The 18,915-nt window shown below is 32.9% G+C and overlaps 1 protein-coding gene across 1 annotated transcript; it reads left to right on the forward strand.

Annotated features, from left to right (window-relative positions):
* The first annotated feature begins 13,629 nt into the window (after positions 1-13,629).
* LOC129793904 (uncharacterized) lies at positions 13,630-14,997 on the forward strand. Its single transcript, XM_055834408.1, has 2 exons — positions 13,630-13,912; positions 13,990-14,997. Exons 1-2 carry the CDS (start codon positions 13,685-13,687, stop codon positions 14,413-14,415), a joined length of 654 nt encoding a protein of 217 aa, XP_055690383.1. The 5' UTR covers positions 13,630-13,684; the 3' UTR covers positions 14,416-14,997.
* The last annotated feature ends 3,918 nt before the right edge of the window (positions 14,998-18,915 follow it).

Here is an 18,915-nt window from a genome sequence, read left to right on the forward strand (position 1 = left end):
CGTATTGTAGAAGTTTCCTAAAGAAGAAATTTGCAAATGCTTCAATTTGTCAGATAACCGCATCCTCTGCATTCACTTTACCTCCTTCATTTCCACCTCAATATAATCTTTTGGACGCCTCTTTCCGCATAATTCGCGACACAGAGACATTTTATCGTTTATTCACCGCCTTTGTGATATTTCATTTCTTTCATATTAAGACTCATTATTACCGAGAAAATTTTAAATTTTTAACGTATTTGTGGAAATTTATTTTGGAAGTTTCTTTGATTAAAAATGAATAAGAAATTGCCATACAGACATACATTTATTACTGGGATCAGTTTGAAAGATTTACTCAATTTAACGCCTGAAACATTCACCCTTATGTTTCACTGAAGATTTTTAACAATGAATTTTTTAAAACATTTTTTTAAATTAATCACTTTTTGATCAAAGCTTTGAAGTAAATTACTCTACATTCTCTCTCGAACATTTCGCTTTCATCTTAATACCAATAACAGCAATCATGGTCTATACATGAAAAAATTACTTGAAACATCAGCGCGCATGTTTCATAGGTTTAACGAAAAATTGTTCGCATATTTCCTAAGCAAAATGTTGATTTTCTGAGTTTATTCCACTGGAAAATGGTAAATTTTTGTTTCGTGGGTTCACTCCAATATCATGACCCATGTTGAAGCGAATAAATTCCTTTCTGATTTCTAGGATATTAAATCAAATCAGATCGCTAAAAAGGATGTAATATTCAGAAAAATCTTTCTATTCCATATTCCCAAAATTTTCAGTTGAAAATTTCATTTAATTTTTCAATCATCTTTTTCGCCGAGTTATTCTTTAAATTAAGACACAGTCGACAGTCTCATGAAACCGTGAAGGTGTTCCGTTCCATCTATCCATTAACGCAGAGGCCCACACACGCCTATTTTAATTTAAGATTAGCCTCAATAGTCTGTGCTGGAAGCAGACTATCGCAGAAACTTCTCATATGTGCTTTATATGCTAATGGACCATCGCGCAAAACTTTTCCAAGAGTGGAAGATGAAACTCGCGTCGTTAGGATTTCCCGCCTTTCGTTTGGTTATTAGTCTTTTGTTGGACAAGATGAAAATAATACCCATACCCATAAAAACTGCCAAATATTGGTGGAGATATATGTATATTTTTTATTATTTCTTTCCCATCTTATTTCACGATCGGCGATCAATAAGATACGCAGTAGATTTTTCTTCTTCTCTCTGACAATTAGTATGTTTTTTTTTGTTTTTTATCTTTTAGTATATTCCCAGCTCTTTCCCTCTGATCTCGTATGCAAATAGCAAAAATAAATAAGTTAATATAATAAAACGCGGCTTGTATAAAAAAGTCTGTGAAAAAAAATATATATATACATTTTAGAGACCATCGGGATTTAAGCAAAAATATACATTTTTTGGTGCCTTTTTGTCTTTCCATTTCGAATATTCGTAAGTAAATAATTTAAACGCAAAACCAGACATTCTGTCAGCGATCTTTCGCATACATTTTTACGATCCCCAGCGTTAAAAGCTGAATGACTCAATCGGGTTAGTCATTCCTTAATATACAATTCAGTTGCTAATTAAATATTTTATCGATGAACTTTTGTGCTATATTGATGAATTAATCTCAATTTCTTACTCAACTACGCAATACAAAAAAATCTTTTGCATGCTAAAATGTCCTATAAGATCATCAAACCGATCAAGACAAAAAACAAGAGTTGTAGACTGAAGAAGAAGTTTTCGGAAGAGATAAATCTGTGTCTGAACAATCATAATAAGATTAGTAGCACTGAATGATTAATATGTAGGTACCTAAGTAAATATTTGAGATTTTATCCCTTAATGTGATCCACAAAATTGTTTCCGGGTCAATTATGTCTTTTCTTGTTTCTTGTTTTCTTCTCCAGATCGACGTCGATCCCGAATAGAATACAGTTTATCCTGTTTCTTTCCTTAAGACATTTCTTTCTTTCTAAGACCCCCGGTGTTCAGTAAAAGCAGCAATTGCTGCTCTTGTTGCGGCTTTTCCTTGGAGTTTTTTTTTGTGAATATTCTCTGGCGAACACCGAAAGTCTTAGAAAGGATAAAAGCTCATTCTTGTGAATTTGAAAAATTATATCTTTCATCTCTTGTCTTACAAGGTTTGTAATTTTAGCTGTGTTTCTTTCAGACACAGCTTTTGTGTACCGAGCAAAATCGAAAGTCGTCAGATCGGGCTCAAACTTGGTATGAGCACGAATTAGGGTCCCCACATTCCAAAAAACGTATGCGCCAAAAAATTTTTTTTCCGGCCGTCCGGCCGTCCGGCCGTCCGTCCGCCGTAGTTCAACCATAAATTGCAAGAGAACGGTGATAGATAGAGACTTGCGGTAAACGGCAAAGTTTAAATATCGACCGGAAGACGTCCGATTATGACGTCAAATTTTACCCCCCACCCCCGCGTCCGCCATTTTGAATAACCTCAAAATTTTGTTTTCGCTATATCTCAGCCGCTATTATAGCTAGGGGCCTGAAATTTTGATATGTTGTAGGGGCCATCAAGACCTTTCCAACGATACCTCATTTTCGAAAATCGGACAAGCCGTTTATTCAATATGGCCGCCACAATTTTTCATCAAAAATCGACCATAACTCGAAAACGGCTTGACCGATTTTGATCAACCCGGGGTCAAATGAAATATCTCAACAAACCCTACAACTCTCTAGAACATCCGAAGTTTCAAAAGTGACCGCTAGGGGGCCAAAAATCAAAAACAAAATTTTCGAAGAGTTTTCGATGAATATCTCGAAAACGACGACATAAATTTTTTTCATTTTTTTATATGTTGTAGCTGACCATATTATCTAGCTTCATGCCAAAAATGAAGAAAATCTATGGATCCGTTCTGGAGATATAGCCTTCCAAAGTTGGCATGTCATATCTCGGGTTCTACAAGTCCGATCTTGATCAACTCAAGCGCAAATGAAAGGTTTCGAGAAACCCTACAAATGTCTAGAACATTGCAACTTCGAAAAATGACCGCAAGAGGCGCTAAAATCGAAAACAAAGTTTTCGAAAATTTCGAACTCGAATTTTTCGAAAATGGCGACATAAATTTTTTTCAGTTTTCGATATGTTATAGCTGACTTCGAGACCTTTAAAACAAAAAAAAATTTATGAAAATCTATGGATCCGTTCTCGAGATATAGCCTTCTAAAGATTTCTTAGGGTATGACTTTTCTACTTTTCCCGACTTTGCGCGTATTTAAATTAATTTGCGTTCTAGTTTGCTCTCACAAAATTGGTACACTGAAAGAAACACAGCTCCCGTAAGCTTGGTCAGCTTACCAGTACATTTTTTTCTCTTATTGCAATATTTTTTAAAAATAAAAAATGTAAATTTTTTTTGAGTCGGGATCTGTGCAAAAGATAATGTTATAATCGAAAACGGTAGATTGTCTCTACATATATTGTAAGGCTGAAAGCGCTTGCATCTAGGATGTCTTCATATAGCTTTCCTCCAGCCCCATTTAGCAGGTTGTCATGTACATTTTGCTATATTTTTTCGGTCCATCACTTCACTTTGTCATTTTAAGTAATCCAGCGATATTTTTGAAATATCAAGGATTTCTTGGTCGCTGATGAGGACCTATTTAATTAAAGGATTAATTCCAAATTTTTTCCCTAATTCATCTCTCAAATACTTTAATGAATTTGTTTACGCAAGCAATCATTCTTTATCAGTCTATGCAAATTTCATAAAAATCTTTAGATTATTTTCTCAATTTATATCGATTGAAATAGCAATCCAATCGTAGGAGAACTTTGCGCTAACAGTAAGACGTACTTGCACGTGTTTTATTATTATTATTGAGATATCAAGAAAAATTGCATTTTTGATCATGTCACAAGGGAGATTAACATTGCTCAAAGAAATATTTATTATAATAAATCCTACAATAAATTTAATTGACTACGACAGCACCATAGAGCCATAAAGATCAATCTAACATTGGTTGGGTATTTATGACGATAGTTGGTGGAGCTAAAAGTGATATTAATAATTCTTCTTGATCTGCATGCGATAATTGTCAGGTGTCAATTCTTTGTAATTAGTGAGATCATTGGCAAATAAATCTAAAAAGATGGAAATACCCGATTAGTCTAACGTCATTCAATTGCTTCAATTTTATTTCCCAAACGTCCTAGACTAATAAAAAATATTTTCTTTAAAAATCTTCTCTAAAAATTTATCAGATTTCAGATTTCAGTTTTTTTCTCATTCTTGCAAAAATGTTCTTCTCTGTGTGAATATAGAGATATCTACATACATTTCAATTGTTTATTTAGTCGTGGACACACTGTGAGTGGAAAAATACCTACACATTAATTGCATTAATTAACGTGCAAACTTTAACAAATTTCCGCGTCAGACTCTTCTCAAACATACAATATTTTCTTGCAAATTCAAAGTTGTTTGCAGTGAATTTTAATTCCAAAAAAAATTTGGAAAATTTTTCTTCAATTCATTTGAATAACTTTTATTATTTTAATAGAAAAATATAATTATTAGAATTTTAATAGGGAATAAAAGAAAGCAGGAAGTTATGTCAATTTAATGCAAGAACTATTTTCTTCTAGGAGAGTATAAGACCAAATCCTAGATATACATAATTGCATTATAGGAAAATTTTCTAAATCTTTTTCGCATGTCTCTGCTATGATCCCTCTGCTATGAATATGTATAGTGTTATAGGAAAATATTCCAGCTCTGTCATAGATCAGAAAAAGAACAATACCTAAAGCCGACAGGTTGTTAATTTCTGATAATTTCTGAAATTAACACTTGAAATTGTAGGTATATAAAAACAAATCTATCACTATTTTTTCCGTTGTTTTATGCGAGTCTCACGAGCCTCATAAATCCATAAAAAAACTACAAAGTTTTAAAAGTCAGGAATTTTCTTTATTTTCATAAATATTCTAAAAAGAATTTTTCATTCATGTTAAAAAATATATATTTTTGATACAAAATGTTAATTTTCTAGAAAATATCTAGAAAAAAAATCTCTAGAACCTCGTGATCTTTGTGTCTGATCATTCTCCTCGAGATTTTGCGAAAATTGTAGATATTTCAACAGACGACAAAATGTGCGCGGTGCGACGACGGAAGGAGAGGAAAGGGGCTGGAAATTACACCTTGACATTTGAATATTTGATGGACGAAATCTCATATTTCCTTAATTAGGAGTTTAATCATCGAATTTTGTTTACACACTGACAGTAAAATACATAAAATATGGGAAAGACTTGCAAAAATTGGCAACTCCACCATATGGTTACTTTTGATTTTGAGGTGTGCACTCCGTGTATAGTTCACACGATCATGATTCGCGATCGGACCAGTGAGTCGTTAATCTCTCCAAGCAGAATCTCAAGTGTGAGACATTCATTCATCCGCAAGAAGAAGGTGAATCTCAATTGGAGATGGTGGAGCCCGCTGGTTGGTTTTTTTTTTCTTCTTTTAATTTTATTTAATGGAGAGAAGACATGGTGATCATGAGTCATCGCTTGATTCTCTGGTGCGATCTTCTGACCGACAAACTCGTTTTTGTCTCTGCCACGCTTTGCCCCACAGGAGAAAAGATCACCGTGGGCTCTTTCTCAAATCACACTACAAGCAATATTTTTATTTTTTCAATTTTTCAAAGGAGTTTAATAAACTAAATCTGCGATTTTGGCAACGCCCAGAAAACTCTCTTTGCAACGAAGGTGTTCTTTAAGCAGAATAAACTTTGCACATTTAAGAAACGCACAAACAAAATCATTTTCATTCTCGCTTATTAGTTTTTTTTCTGCCAATTGGAGAATCTTGATTTTTTGTGCGAGATCTTTTTTTTCGCCAAAACGAGGTGTGTCACTCTTTCAAGCCAATTTGATCACTTTATGCTTTTATTTTCCTCTCTGTTGTGGCACAATTCGTAAATTTTCTATTTTTATGTGTTAGATCAAAGACACAGGAAAATGACATCGTATAGCTACAAAATACCTGCAACACTCTGACATCATGGTTTATAAAAGGAATTTAGTATCGATCGTACAGATCAAGTTCAGGAAAGAATGAGATAAAAATGGTAGCACAGTCAATTGAGAGATCGGCTCTCATTGGGAATATCTTCGGTTCGAATACTAGGCAATTTTTTTCTCTATTGGATTTTAAAAATTCTGAAGCTTGGAGTAAACTCGTAAAACACGGCAGTTTTAATTCTAAATTGAAATTGTAAAAATTGCAACTTTTAGGTGCATTTTTTTCAGGCCCGTGGGTTACAGAAAACTTGGTCATAAAAGTTTTCACCTTTAGTTTTTCCTCAAAAACTTAAACAAACCTTCCTAGAATTTATTTATTAATTTTATTAGCATTTATTACGTTTATGCTATTAAAAAGAAACTAACATTACAGTTGAGTCCCGAAATAAACATATATATTGTGGAACTCCGTTGTAAAATCTATATTTTTCCTTTTCCATTTTTCTTCCAGCATGAAAAAAAACTTGAAACATTAATAATTTTATCGCAACATTTATTCTGTTAATGCATTAAGAGCAACTTTCACAGTAAAAACATATTGTTTAACATTTTCTACATAAATTCAATGCATTAACTCTATTAGCTATGATTTTTAGAAATTACTATATTATTGGAAATTCAAAATTTCGTGATAAATACATCGAATGTTTCTAAGAATCAAATAGTCCTGAAAGGGTTAAGTAATTTTAAAAAATCATTCTATTTTTTATTAAAGAAAATTCTATCATTATACAGAATTCCACTTAAAACACTTTGAATAAATGCTAAAAATTGATCAATTTTCCAGCTTTTTGTTTTTTTTTTGAACCCAACTGTGAGAAATTCTTCAGAATTGTCTCTTCAAGAATATTCTTAGCACTGAATGAGAATAAACCGATGGGCGTTTTAAAATTAACATTTTCCCTGCATAAATTGACGTAGGGGAGACCGGGGTTAAAAAAGTCACTTAAGGGTTTAGAAAAAGCTCAAAATATCATATTTCCCAAACAGATAAAGCGAAATGTATAGCTCAGTTCTTTAGGAAATTTACTGCCCTATAACTCTTTCTCAGACCATTTTGTCCTATCTAGCTAGGAAATATGATATTTTAAGCTTTTTCCAAACCCTTAAGTGACTTTATTAGCCCCGCTCTCCCCTATAGTTATATACATACATAGCAAAAGAATATGAATGAAAAGATTTAGCAGAGATATGTATATTTTTCTCCATGTTTTTCATCTCATCAGCATCATTGGCAACATTCTCTTTTTTTTTGGTACAACGCTGACAAACAAATTAATTTGCTATATGTGTAGTACCGCTGGTACTAACTGTCATGGTATGGGACAGATTGGCTTATGTGTGTGGGGTTGGCGGGAGTCTTAAGGTGACTCTCTCTCCCAACCACCCTAGTACGGTTGGCTCAGTTACTCGTGGGCCATGGGGTCGTACGGACGGACCCACCCCATAAGTCTGAATCGTAGTACCTGGCTATGACAATTGGTATCTCATTGTCGGGTATTTTACAATTCAGAAGTGGAATAAGCCCAAAACTCGTTCGCGGAAGTGGAAAAGTGCGAAAAGTGTTGAATTCGCGAGTGAAAAATCTCATGGCGTCACTTTGACGTCACGTGGTGAAATTCGCGGAAAAAAAGTGGAAAAAGTCCATCGTTTCAGGACTTTGGCGCGCGTAATATTTTCCTGAAGTGCGGGAAACGGTTTTAGAGCTAGAAAAGCTCACCGCGAGTGGAAAATTGTGACATTTTCGTGCGAAAAATGTGTTGTGTGCCGCATAACGGCACCTTCCTGTGCGTGTGCGAGGTGCGATGTGTGTGTGTGTATGGGGCAGCGAGGGCAGCGACGGAGATCGACTCAGCGTGATCGTCGCAGAGAGCGAGAGCACACACACACACCAACGAAGCTCTCAGCGATGCAGCGAGCTTGCACGCCCAGGACGATGCGGCATGGGTGTGTGTGGTGAGTGATGGAGAGCTCCGCAGCGTTCATCGTGACGCAGCGACACACACACACAACACAACGAAGTCAGCATCATGCAGCGGCCTGACACGCTGAGGGTGAGGCGGCGGAAAAGAAAGCATGCAGGATGAGCATGTGGAGTAAAAGAGAAGGAAAATCGCAAGTATTTTCTCTTGGTAGGAGAGTGGTATTCTCCGAATTTGGTATCATGATTTTTTTTTTTTTGTTTAAAAAAATGTTTTATACCATGACATTGAAATTTTAACCCTGAAAAGCGCTTTTCAACCCCCTGATATTCTCTTAATTTGGAATCTTATATGTTGATGTGTAACATGCTTAGATTTAAGAGAATTTTAATGGAATGATTCCTTCACAGCTGTTTACAGAATAAAATATGTGAAATTATGATTATTTTATTTCTTGTATTGTAATTGTTTTACAATTATTGAATTTGTGTTGCATAGAAATTAAGTGAGAAATCATAAGATTGAAATTTTTATGGAAGATTTATGAAAATTTCTTAAGGATGGAAAATTACCATTGTTGGTTTCTATTGCAACGTAAAATGAATAAAATTTGCAAGTTTCTTTCAGCGAGATAAGAAAAAAAAAAGTATTCATTAAAACTATTACATTATTCCAGTAAAAGAATTGAGATTTTCATTAAAGGGAAATATAAGGAAAATTTCATTGATATCTAGATGAAATAAAAATTTCTAGAAATTTAAAGGAAAATCTTCAAAGATTAGATGAAAAATGGGTTAGGAATAGTTGAAGCAGAATTCTTATGCAATATAGAGCTGAAGGAAAAGTGGTTGCAATGGTTGGAAAGTATTTCCGTTCAGGATTTCCCAATTCCGTTTTGCGAAAAAAAAAAAGGAAGAAGGAAAGGTGGCTACAGACGCAGATGAGTCTCTGTCAAGAGGATAGATTCATGGAAGGGAATTTAGGACAGTCTAAGGCTGCGTCGTGGAAAGAATGTTGACGAATAAGGATTTCTGAATCTTGGTGGTTTGTTCACAGTGTAGTCCGAGACGAAGAAAATATGCCAAAGGTCGAAGAACCAAGGAGGAAATGTAGACATTTAATGTCTAGGAAGGGAGGAATTCGTCAGTGAATGGAGGGATTAACTGGAACTCCAGGATACGTCTACAGGAGTCAGCGGTTCCACAAGTCAAGGTATGCTGTGAAGCATAGGTAGTTAGAGAGTGACAAGTGGCAAAGGCTGATGAGTAGTGTAGCGTGAAGTGATCTCCTCGGATCGATGTACAGAAGCACTGGGTACTCAAGAAGAAAGAAATCTGTCTCTATTGTTTCAGTCACAATTGGGGTATCGGAAAAAAATGATGTGCTAGTGTACATGGAGAACTCGTTTCACTGGGAAGCATAGAATTAGTGCTTGCAATGTTAGTGGAACGGATAAGTGGCGTTGTGTCCTAGGTAGTGTGTCGAAGTAGCGTTTCTCTTCTGGTCAGGTTTACTGAAGCATTGAATACCTAGGCGAAAGGAAGTCCTCTGAGATTCTTGTTTCGCATAGAGGTATCAGGAGAAGAGAAAGGTGCTTGTGCACATGGAAGAGCAATTCACTATGTTTATGTGATCAGTAGAAATACTGTGATAAACTGGCTCTTCAAGCATCCATAGAACCATTATGATGAGGCAAGGTATCAACCTGATGACTCAATAGATATGGTAGAATGGATGAATAGGAATGTAGGTCTGGGTGATCAATGGACGCATTGTAAGCTAGACAAAACATTCAGGTCATGCAACCAGTTAATACTAAAGACAACATTCATGAGTCTTCGTTGATCGGATGGTATAGAGAGACAAATCATGAGTCTGTGAGTAAATGATACTGGTGTAGATAAAGCATGACGAGGTTTTCGCGGAGAGGCATCATGCTTGCATGGTGGGCCTGTTACGTTGAAAACCTGAAATGTCGTATTGATTAAGTTAGTCATACGGCGAATGGTTTCTCGGAGACACTAGTCTCTATGGAACGAGCTTACGGTTCCTGGAACTGGGTAAGCTAAGTCTAGACATATGTTCCATGAGAAACAAGTAACATGGCGTAAGCTGTGTTAAGAGAACCTTCTGTAGGTTCATGGGTGTGATGATTTTGTGTCATGTGCACTGGCGTACTAAATCAAATAGAACCCTTGTGTACTTGGACTACCAGGTACGGTTCCATTAGGAACAATTTGATATTCTTCCAGTTGTCTATAGAGTTGTTGTCCACTGTGCCGGGCTTGCACTCTAGAACACATAAACCCAGTTGTTATCGCATTAATTGCGAAGTATACTGGTTGGAAGAAGTTCCATTAGGAACACTTGGATATGATTTTCAGTTTGTGCATAGAGTAGTTGTCTAATACAGACTTGTACTCTATACACAGGACCGCAGTTGTTATCGCATTCATTGCGAAGTATACTGGTCGAAGATCACGGGAAAATTCGGTCAATCTGTCTTGCTTTTCCTAGCTTGTGCCGAGGACGTCACAAAAGTCAGGAATGGCCGAATGTAGTACCGCTGGTACTAACTGTCATGGTATGGGACAGATTGGCTTATGTGTGTGGGGTTGGCGGGAGTCTTAAGGTGACTCTCTCTCCCAACCACCCTAGTACGGTTGGCTCAGTTACTCGTGGGCCATGGGGTCGTACGGACGGACCCACCCCATAAGTCTGAATCGTAGTACCTGGCTATGACAATTGGTATCTCATTGTCGGGTATTTTACATATGAGCATAGAATTTCTTATGGGCACGTTTCTCCAATTTCCTCCACCCTCGTGTATTGTGCTAATGTGGAATTCTTTTCATTCACCATCAGAATATCCCGAAATTTCGCAGATTCAGCAACGCGCGAAGTCTTCAATGCGTGTTTAAAATATTCAAAAAATCTCACCAAAGAAATTTTTATTTAACAAACAATAAGTTTTGAAATGTTTGCAAAATATCTCTGACGGGGAAACTTTTGCGATGTTTCCCATTGTCTCAAAAGAATTTTGCATAATCTTGCCCATAAGAATTTGAGGAATTTTCTAATATTTCAAACTAATATTTAATTTCAACGGTCGAAAAGTTATCAAAATACTTCCTTAATTTTTTATTTAACATGTTTTCCTTTGCACAAAAAAATTAAAACAACAAAGAAAATGAAATTAAGAGGAATTTTCTTGTCTAACTTGTAAATTGAGGTGTAAATTGTAGAAAATTATTAATTCAACGTTGATAATGAGATACATAAACTAACTCATTGCGTATTTAAAATGTTAGTTCTTTTTTTCCTTCGTCACTTGCAATGTTAGTTTAGCATTTTGCTATAATAATATTTACATAGATAGACGTTGAATTACATGGAAATCTTTTGCATTTTTGAAGAAGTGTGGAGTGTTTGTTTTTCCTTCCTTCCTAAAATTCGAGAGGAGGCAAAAATCTTTTTTTTTTCTTCTGTAAAATGTGACGCCGTAACATGAGGATGCGATCGCATCAAAATATTTGGCCACAATGAAATTAAGAAGAGCCCGAAACAAATAACTTTGCTTGTACTTTGTCTCAAATTACACACAGAGTGTGGAGAATGAGATTGAGCACAGAAAAAAAAAAGAAAAACAACAAAACTCTGCAGCAACGTTGGAGTGCTTATGCAAATGTCGTCTCTTTGCGATCATGCGAGGGAATTTCCAAGATGCAAAGGGGGAGGTATATTAGCCAGATGGAGCAAGAACGATACATTTCAATTGGTTTTTATAATATTGCATCAGGCAAGTTGGAGTGGAGTAAAAAAAATTGTATATTAAATGTTTCTCGCGAAGAGGCAAACGCTTCCAGACATGATGGAGACTCCGGCATAGAATTCTGTGTGGGTTCACTGAGCATTGAGTTAAAGGAATGTACCGACACTTTCTTGTTGGTTTTTTTTGCCTTGTGAGACTAACAAATTATATCCAATGACGCAATTTGAAGCTGAAACAAACGTTCTCTATGGGGTGATGATTAATTATTAAGCTTGGCATCTGCGTAATTATGCGTAATTAACATATTAACACTTACTCTTATTAAGATTTCGAATGATAATGCCCGTTGAGCTGTGATTGATTGCAAAAAATCATTGAGAAATTAATTTAAAAATTAAAAGAAGGTTTAAAAAAAATTCAGGAGTAAAGAATGACACGAAGAAATTAGTCTCAAAAGGAATTTATTCGTTTCTATGTAAAACAACCCCTCATTCCAGGAACTAATAGAGTTATTGGAAAGAGTTTTATTGAAAAGAAGTTAACAGATTTCCTCTTTTCTCTTTGGATTACATGGGAAAAGCCATGCAAATATATTCCCAAAAATGCAAATGTCTTTTTAAATGAATTATTAAAATATCTCATCAAAAATCATCAATGAAGCATCAGCTTAAATGTTTTATACATTTTTCCTTCATTAAAGACTTCATCCAATAGATATTCACTAATTTCATGTTTTAAAAAAGACAAAAGCCACAAAAATGACGTCATTCTTTGCATTTTTGAGCAAATCTTTGCAGGACCTTTTTCCCAACTGATCTCAGAGATGATTTCTGGAAATTTTTTGTTCATTTTTAGTCCTAAATCTACAAAATTAACTTGTTTCTGTAATTTTCTCTTAAGAATTGTTTTTTTTTTCTATGCAAAAAAAACGGTAAACTCCTTTTGAAAGAACAAAAGCCTAATCAAATAGATTTTAATCTATAAGATAACTTTTAAGCAATTTCAAAGAATATTGCAAAATTCCCGGGAAAATGTCTTCAGTCATCATTTAGCTTCTTTCTTAATGTGAATGTGATTTAATTAATTATAAGCAGAAGTTGACACTGCGTGTGGAAAGGAGCACATAAAAAGAAAAGAAAACTAAAAATGATACACAAAAAAAGAACTGCGATGATGCTCTTCTCTGGCCCAGTGTTTTTTTCTGATGCTAATTTATGGAGAGAATTAACATAATTTGATTGCAAAAACAAACAAATACCGCATTGTGTTGAGTTTTCATTCATAAAATAATATTCAAAGAGCGATTTGTGTTGAACATTCAGTAGTTTTCTTTGCTACTTTATGTATCACTTACATTCGTGTTTTATGGCGCTTCTAATGGGGTGAATTTTTAAATATTGCCTCCCTCATTGGAAACCCAAATAAACAATATAATATTCCGTGGCATTTTTGCACTCTTCAGTGGAGGCTTATTTAAGAGAAATCTTTAAGTTTTTTTCTTATTTGGAATTTTCGCGCCATAGATTTTAAATCAAGAAGAAATCGCATGTTTCATGAAACTATAATGCGGTGCGACCATGATGCGACAGATTGCGTGTTCGTGTCCATAATACATCGTAATTTTTCTTTTATTTTATATTATTCTTCAAAGTAAGAATAAAAATCATCAAATTACTCCTAAAATTACTTCTAAAAGGAGTTTAAAAAATGAAAGTTTGCTTATTAATTTTCAGGACTAATTTTTAGCACTTCAGAACGTCTCTTACAGTAGAAAAGTAAAACTTAAATCTCTATAACACTGTGTAATAAAAAGTTTCTTTAAGTATTTCCACGCAAATCATAGCTGACTCAAAAAAGAAAAAGAATTAATTTTATTCATTGTTCAAGTGTCCTGAAAAAAATGGATAATTTTTGTGGTGTCTTAAGCAAGAGGGATGAACCTTCAAGTTCCAAAGCAAAGTGGGTTAATCCAACTATAACACTATCAAATTTTCTGAACACTTTCAACGATTTGGAGAAAATTACTAAAATTCTTAGTCACGCTTTGGAGGATTCCTTCCAGAACTTCGTATTTCTCTCTCAGAGGATTTTTCAAAATAATTTGCAGGCTCTCAGCAGCCAGGAAGTGGTAAATTAAAATATATTTCAAACAATTTTTTTTTATATTTCCTTTAATATAACGTGGTAATTTTTCTTCTAAAAAAGCTGAGAACGATAAGAGAAGGCTTAAAATTAATAAAAATTCGTCAAGAACAAGTGGATGACCTTCTAATGAGTTTGGATATGTCAATCAAAATGCTTGAGAAATATGTTGGAGAAGTAGAAGGGAAAATCTTACCAAACGGAGAAATAACCAACGAAGAAGATCCTCGAGCAAAGATGTACAAAATTCTGACCAACATCTCAATGCGCTTTGAGTCAAATAAGGAATTCTTAGGTGATTTTCATCGGGAAGTTCATGAGCTCAACTCCTCCAACAATTCTAATAATTTCCCACCTGATCTAACACTTTGCCTCGATCGACATGTGCAAATTCTGGAGAAGATTAAAACGAATCTCGATGAAATGACAAGAATCGGAGAAGAAAATCACATAAAACTCACAAATATTGAAAGTCAAATGAAGCAATAACAATGATCCTCCAAATCAAAGTATTTTGTGCAAAATTTCATTTTGTTCGTAAAAATAATATTTTTTTGAAGATTAATTTTGAGACTAAATTCATAATCATGGAAAATTCTAAAATAAATATCCAATTTGGTAACACGGAGGAAATTCTTTTGGGTACTTTTTCTTTACCAATTACAATTGAAAATCAGCAGTTTATTGTTAATCAATACGACGTGAGAAGTACAGTGGATGCGAGGATTTCCATCTTGGTGCCATGTGCGGTGTTTTCTCCGCAATTTTCCTCCACAATCAATCCGAGCATGTAAGTATGCATTCTTTTATTGAAAAGATTAATTTAAAAACAGTTGTGCATCAAATATAAAAATATTCTAAAATAAAAAAAAGAATTTTTGCCAACTTATTATTCAATTCAATCAGATCAACTACCTAATTGAAACTTTGCATTAATTTTCATAGTTTAATTAAAATCTTAAAATGAGTGTGAAACAATAGTTTATTAATTTTAAAAACTTTTTATTAGGAATATCCTGAAAACCAAATTCAAAAGTCCAAAAATATGATTTAAAATTGTTTAAAAAAATTTATTTGAACCAAATTTGGTGAAAAAAGTTTCAACTAAATTTTGCAGGATGCCACAACATGGTGAAAGTATGCAAATTGACTCAGAAAATTCTGGAAAAACTTTCCTCTTTCACTACAACAAGGGCACCTCAACGCATGACATGTACGTCCATCCACCCACAACGTATAAAAATCGCAGCTCCAACACATTCACTCCCACTACCGTGGCCAGAGGAACGTCTCCAGATGTCCTGGAAGGCTCTCTAAATCAAATAAAACATCTCAATGCACAAGAAATGATTAAAAATCGAAAGAAAATGTTCAGTGAATGTTTTTGAATGCAGTAAAAAAAAACATTTTAAATTTATTTTCGAGAGAATTTTTATTTCAATTTACTAATATGAATTTCATTCCTTTTTCTTCCATATAACTCCATTCCTTCCTCTTCACCTTTGTTCTGATTTTGACGTCACGTACAAAAAGATTCTTTTTGCATGAAAATTAACATTATTACATATTTTGAATAACAATCACTCTGCTGTAGATTTTTTTCATCATCTCTGTAGCTTTCTTTCTCATCAAGGAATGTTAATACTTGCACGATTTCACCCAATTTTTCACTCAAGAAAAAATAAAACATTTCTTTGAATTATAAAAACATGTGCTTTTAGAAAGAAATTAATGATTTTCTTTTTCTAATTTAAGTATATATTTTTGTGTCTGTTTAAGTTTCAATTTTCTCGTCTTAATAAAAAATTTACAAAAAAAAACTTGCTTTAAGCAAATATAACGCATTAAATTTTTCTCACATAAACCTCTTTTTTTTTTCAAAGAAAATCCAATGAATCACCATAATTATTTTTTTTAAAGAAAATTGAAAATATTTCATCTTTTTGTTTCGTTTATCATTTTTTCTTGTTTTTCCACACCAAAATTTCTAATTTTCTAATTTTTCTTTTCTTTCTATTTACGTCAATTTAGTGATCCTGTCTATATATATTTTTTTCTCTAAAATTTATGTTTTGTAATTTTGTTCGACTCTTTTAAATTCAAAATGGGTTTTCCTTTTTTCCTATCAACTGGGTTATATTGCTCATGCGGCACATTAAACACAATATTGTAAATTGCACAAAATTTGATAAAATTTCTCCATACCATAATATACTTCCGCATATCGCGCGTCATACGGAAGACAGCAAATAAATAATTTATTAATATTTCTAAAAAATTGGAGATGGGTTAATTTTTCTTCTTCTCTTCTTTTGTATATAATTAAATTGTTTAAATTATTACTTTCCATCCACAAAATGAATAAGTTTATCCATTTTCTTTTTGTATCAAATTGTTAATTCTTACAGAACATTTTCCTTTTTTGTAACTAAAAAATAAAAATTACACAATAAATCTAAAATTGCAATTTAAAAAAAAAACATGTTTTAGTCACTATTAAAAATTTTCTCTGTCCACTAAACATTAATGCAGTATTTACAATTTTTTTATTTATGTTTCTTTTTTTAATGATATTAATGCTTTTCTTACGATGTTCATCATTTTTCTTCATTTCAGTGTTTTATTATCAGGTCATTTATTTACATTTTTCTTTGCAAGATTTTTTTCTTTTGCATGTGTCGCATTTTAAGTAAAATTTCAAAGAGAGACTGAGAAAAAATGTTTCTTCTCATTTCTTTTTCTTCCTGCTAAATATGGACGAAACAATTTGATTATTACTTTTCTTTCCACATTTTTTCCAGATTTAAATCGCATAAAATGTCCATAAATTGTGATATTTTCATCTCCATTTATTTGATTAACTAGATAGGATTTATTTTATTTAATGATACCACTCATCGATATATTCATTTGTTTTTAGCCTTTGGCGGTGAATGCTCTGTGTGAGGTTCTCTCACTCAAATCCCCCGCTATCCTTTTCTTCTTTTCATTTTCTTTCACTATTTTTTTTTATTTACATGATTGGTGTAAAAAATAATTTTATTTTCTTTTTATTCAGAAAAATATTTCTGATTGCTGTGAGCATAAAGTAAATTCTGGTACTGTATGTTTTATGTTTCTTTTTCTGTGCATAATGTTGTATCGCAGTATTGATTTTTTAGCTTGTACAAGGAGTTCTTAATTCTTGATGACAAGATTAAAAACTTCTACTAAATGAATGATGGAATTTGAGCAATCAATTTTGAATATTCATGAAGCATTTTTAATAAACGAATGATAATTTTTTACAAATCTTTATCCTCTACTAATTAATACATATTTTTTGATCAACTTATGTATTTTCTTTTACAAAAGATCATCATTTTTAGCAGCTAATTTGGCGAATTTTACAGCATAAATTGATTCATTTGGCCAATTATATAAAAACAATTTAATTGGCTTCACTACTACTAAAAACTTCTAGCTAAACCTCTAAGAAAAGCTAGATGTATAATTGCATTGAATCTAGGAAGACTTCTACATTACCTACGAAGAGCAAAAGACAGAACTTTTGAATGAATTGATGATTCTTTGAATTAATGAAACTTTAGAGTTTTTTTCTATTAAAAGGACATAATGCAAATTGTATGAAAAAAAAATATTTTATCAAAACGAAGACAAGAATTGTTAAAAATTAAGATTTTTTGTGAAATCTCAATATTGCATGATTTATGATAATTTATTAATTTATTAAAAATACAAAAATAAGAGAACATTTTTCAAATCTAATTCTTGAAATGTGTTTATGTGGAGTCGCCAAATAGGTTGTTTGGGCGTCAAAAACCGTAAAAGTTCGCAAATTTCAATATTTAGGAATCTTGAACAAATACTTTCAGGCAAATATTTAAAAGAGATTTTGTCAACCCCTTGAGAACCGATGGGACGTTTTTGTCAAAAATGTGAAGAGCTTAACTTTAGACAAGAATTTTCTATCCTTAGAAAAGTAACCTCAAACGGTAGTAAACAAATATTTAACATTAAAAATTTAAGGTCGAACTTTAAAAAAAAATAACCGTCAAACTCAAAAAAAAAACGTCAAACGTTAGAAAAAATGTCAAAGGCAAAGGAACGTGAAATGTTAGAAAACTACAACATTTAATTTCGCCTACCCAAATTGCCAAAAACTGCTAATTCGAATTCAATAATCGTTAATCTGGTATAGTGCTTTCAATCTTCATAAACCTTGACTCCTTCATCCTACTTTAGTGTCCCTTAAATAAACACAAAATTTGTTTTTTTTAAACGTTTCTCTTAAGCTTAGCGACATAACCTTGATTCAGAAATAAAATGGGGAATATTAATTCATTTTCATTTCCGGTCCGTATATGCTGCATAATGTCCTTTTTCTTTGAAAAAAAAAAACTTCTTCACCATAAAATCAGTAATGCGATACAATTTTATGCACAAAAGTGTAAAATTTTGCAGTAAAATTATCTCGGCAGTAGTTTTTATTATTCTTTTTTAAAATCTTTGTATGCTTCAGAACTTGCTGACACGTTTATATTTTGAACTTTTTTTTTAGTGTAATCCTAAAACCACATACGAAACATCTAAAAAATATTTCAATATATTTTGCTTTTAAAAGATTATATAATGTACTTATATAATTTTACCTACACTTAGGACCTCTAGTGATTTTACTTTTTTTAATTTTTCTTTTTTTTCTTTATTTTCTTCGTAATGTGGGTGTTTTTCTCATCTTCTTGTGTTTTTTCTCATGTTAAACAGCATATATTAGTTACAAATATGAATATCATATTATAATACTAAATATTGTAAATATAAATATATAATGGGAGATGTCAGTACTTGAATAAATTTCACGTCATTTTTTTTCAGTTTTCTATTCAATATTTTGTTCTTCAGTGTGTGATTATGAATTTTTTAAATAGTTTTTTCTCTTTCGCATTTTACTTTATCTTAATAACGCGATTAACACATCTATTGCCG

This window comes from Lutzomyia longipalpis, chromosome 1 (assembly GCF_024334085.1).
Source record: "Lutzomyia longipalpis isolate SR_M1_2022 chromosome 1, ASM2433408v1".
In the NCBI taxonomy this organism is placed as follows: Eukaryota; Metazoa; Arthropoda; class Insecta; order Diptera; family Psychodidae; genus Lutzomyia; species Lutzomyia longipalpis.

Bases quoted from the DNA above. Each gene is read 5' to 3' on its own strand.
- LOC129793904 (XM_055834408.1), top strand. From the start codon at position 13,685: ATGGATAATTTTTGTGGTGTCTTAAGCAAGAGGGATGAACCTTCAAGT. The intron at 13,913-13,989 runs GTAAATTAAAAT...CTTCTAAAAAAG, and splicing joins CTCTCAGCAGCCAGGAAGTG to CTGAGAACGATAAGAGAAGG.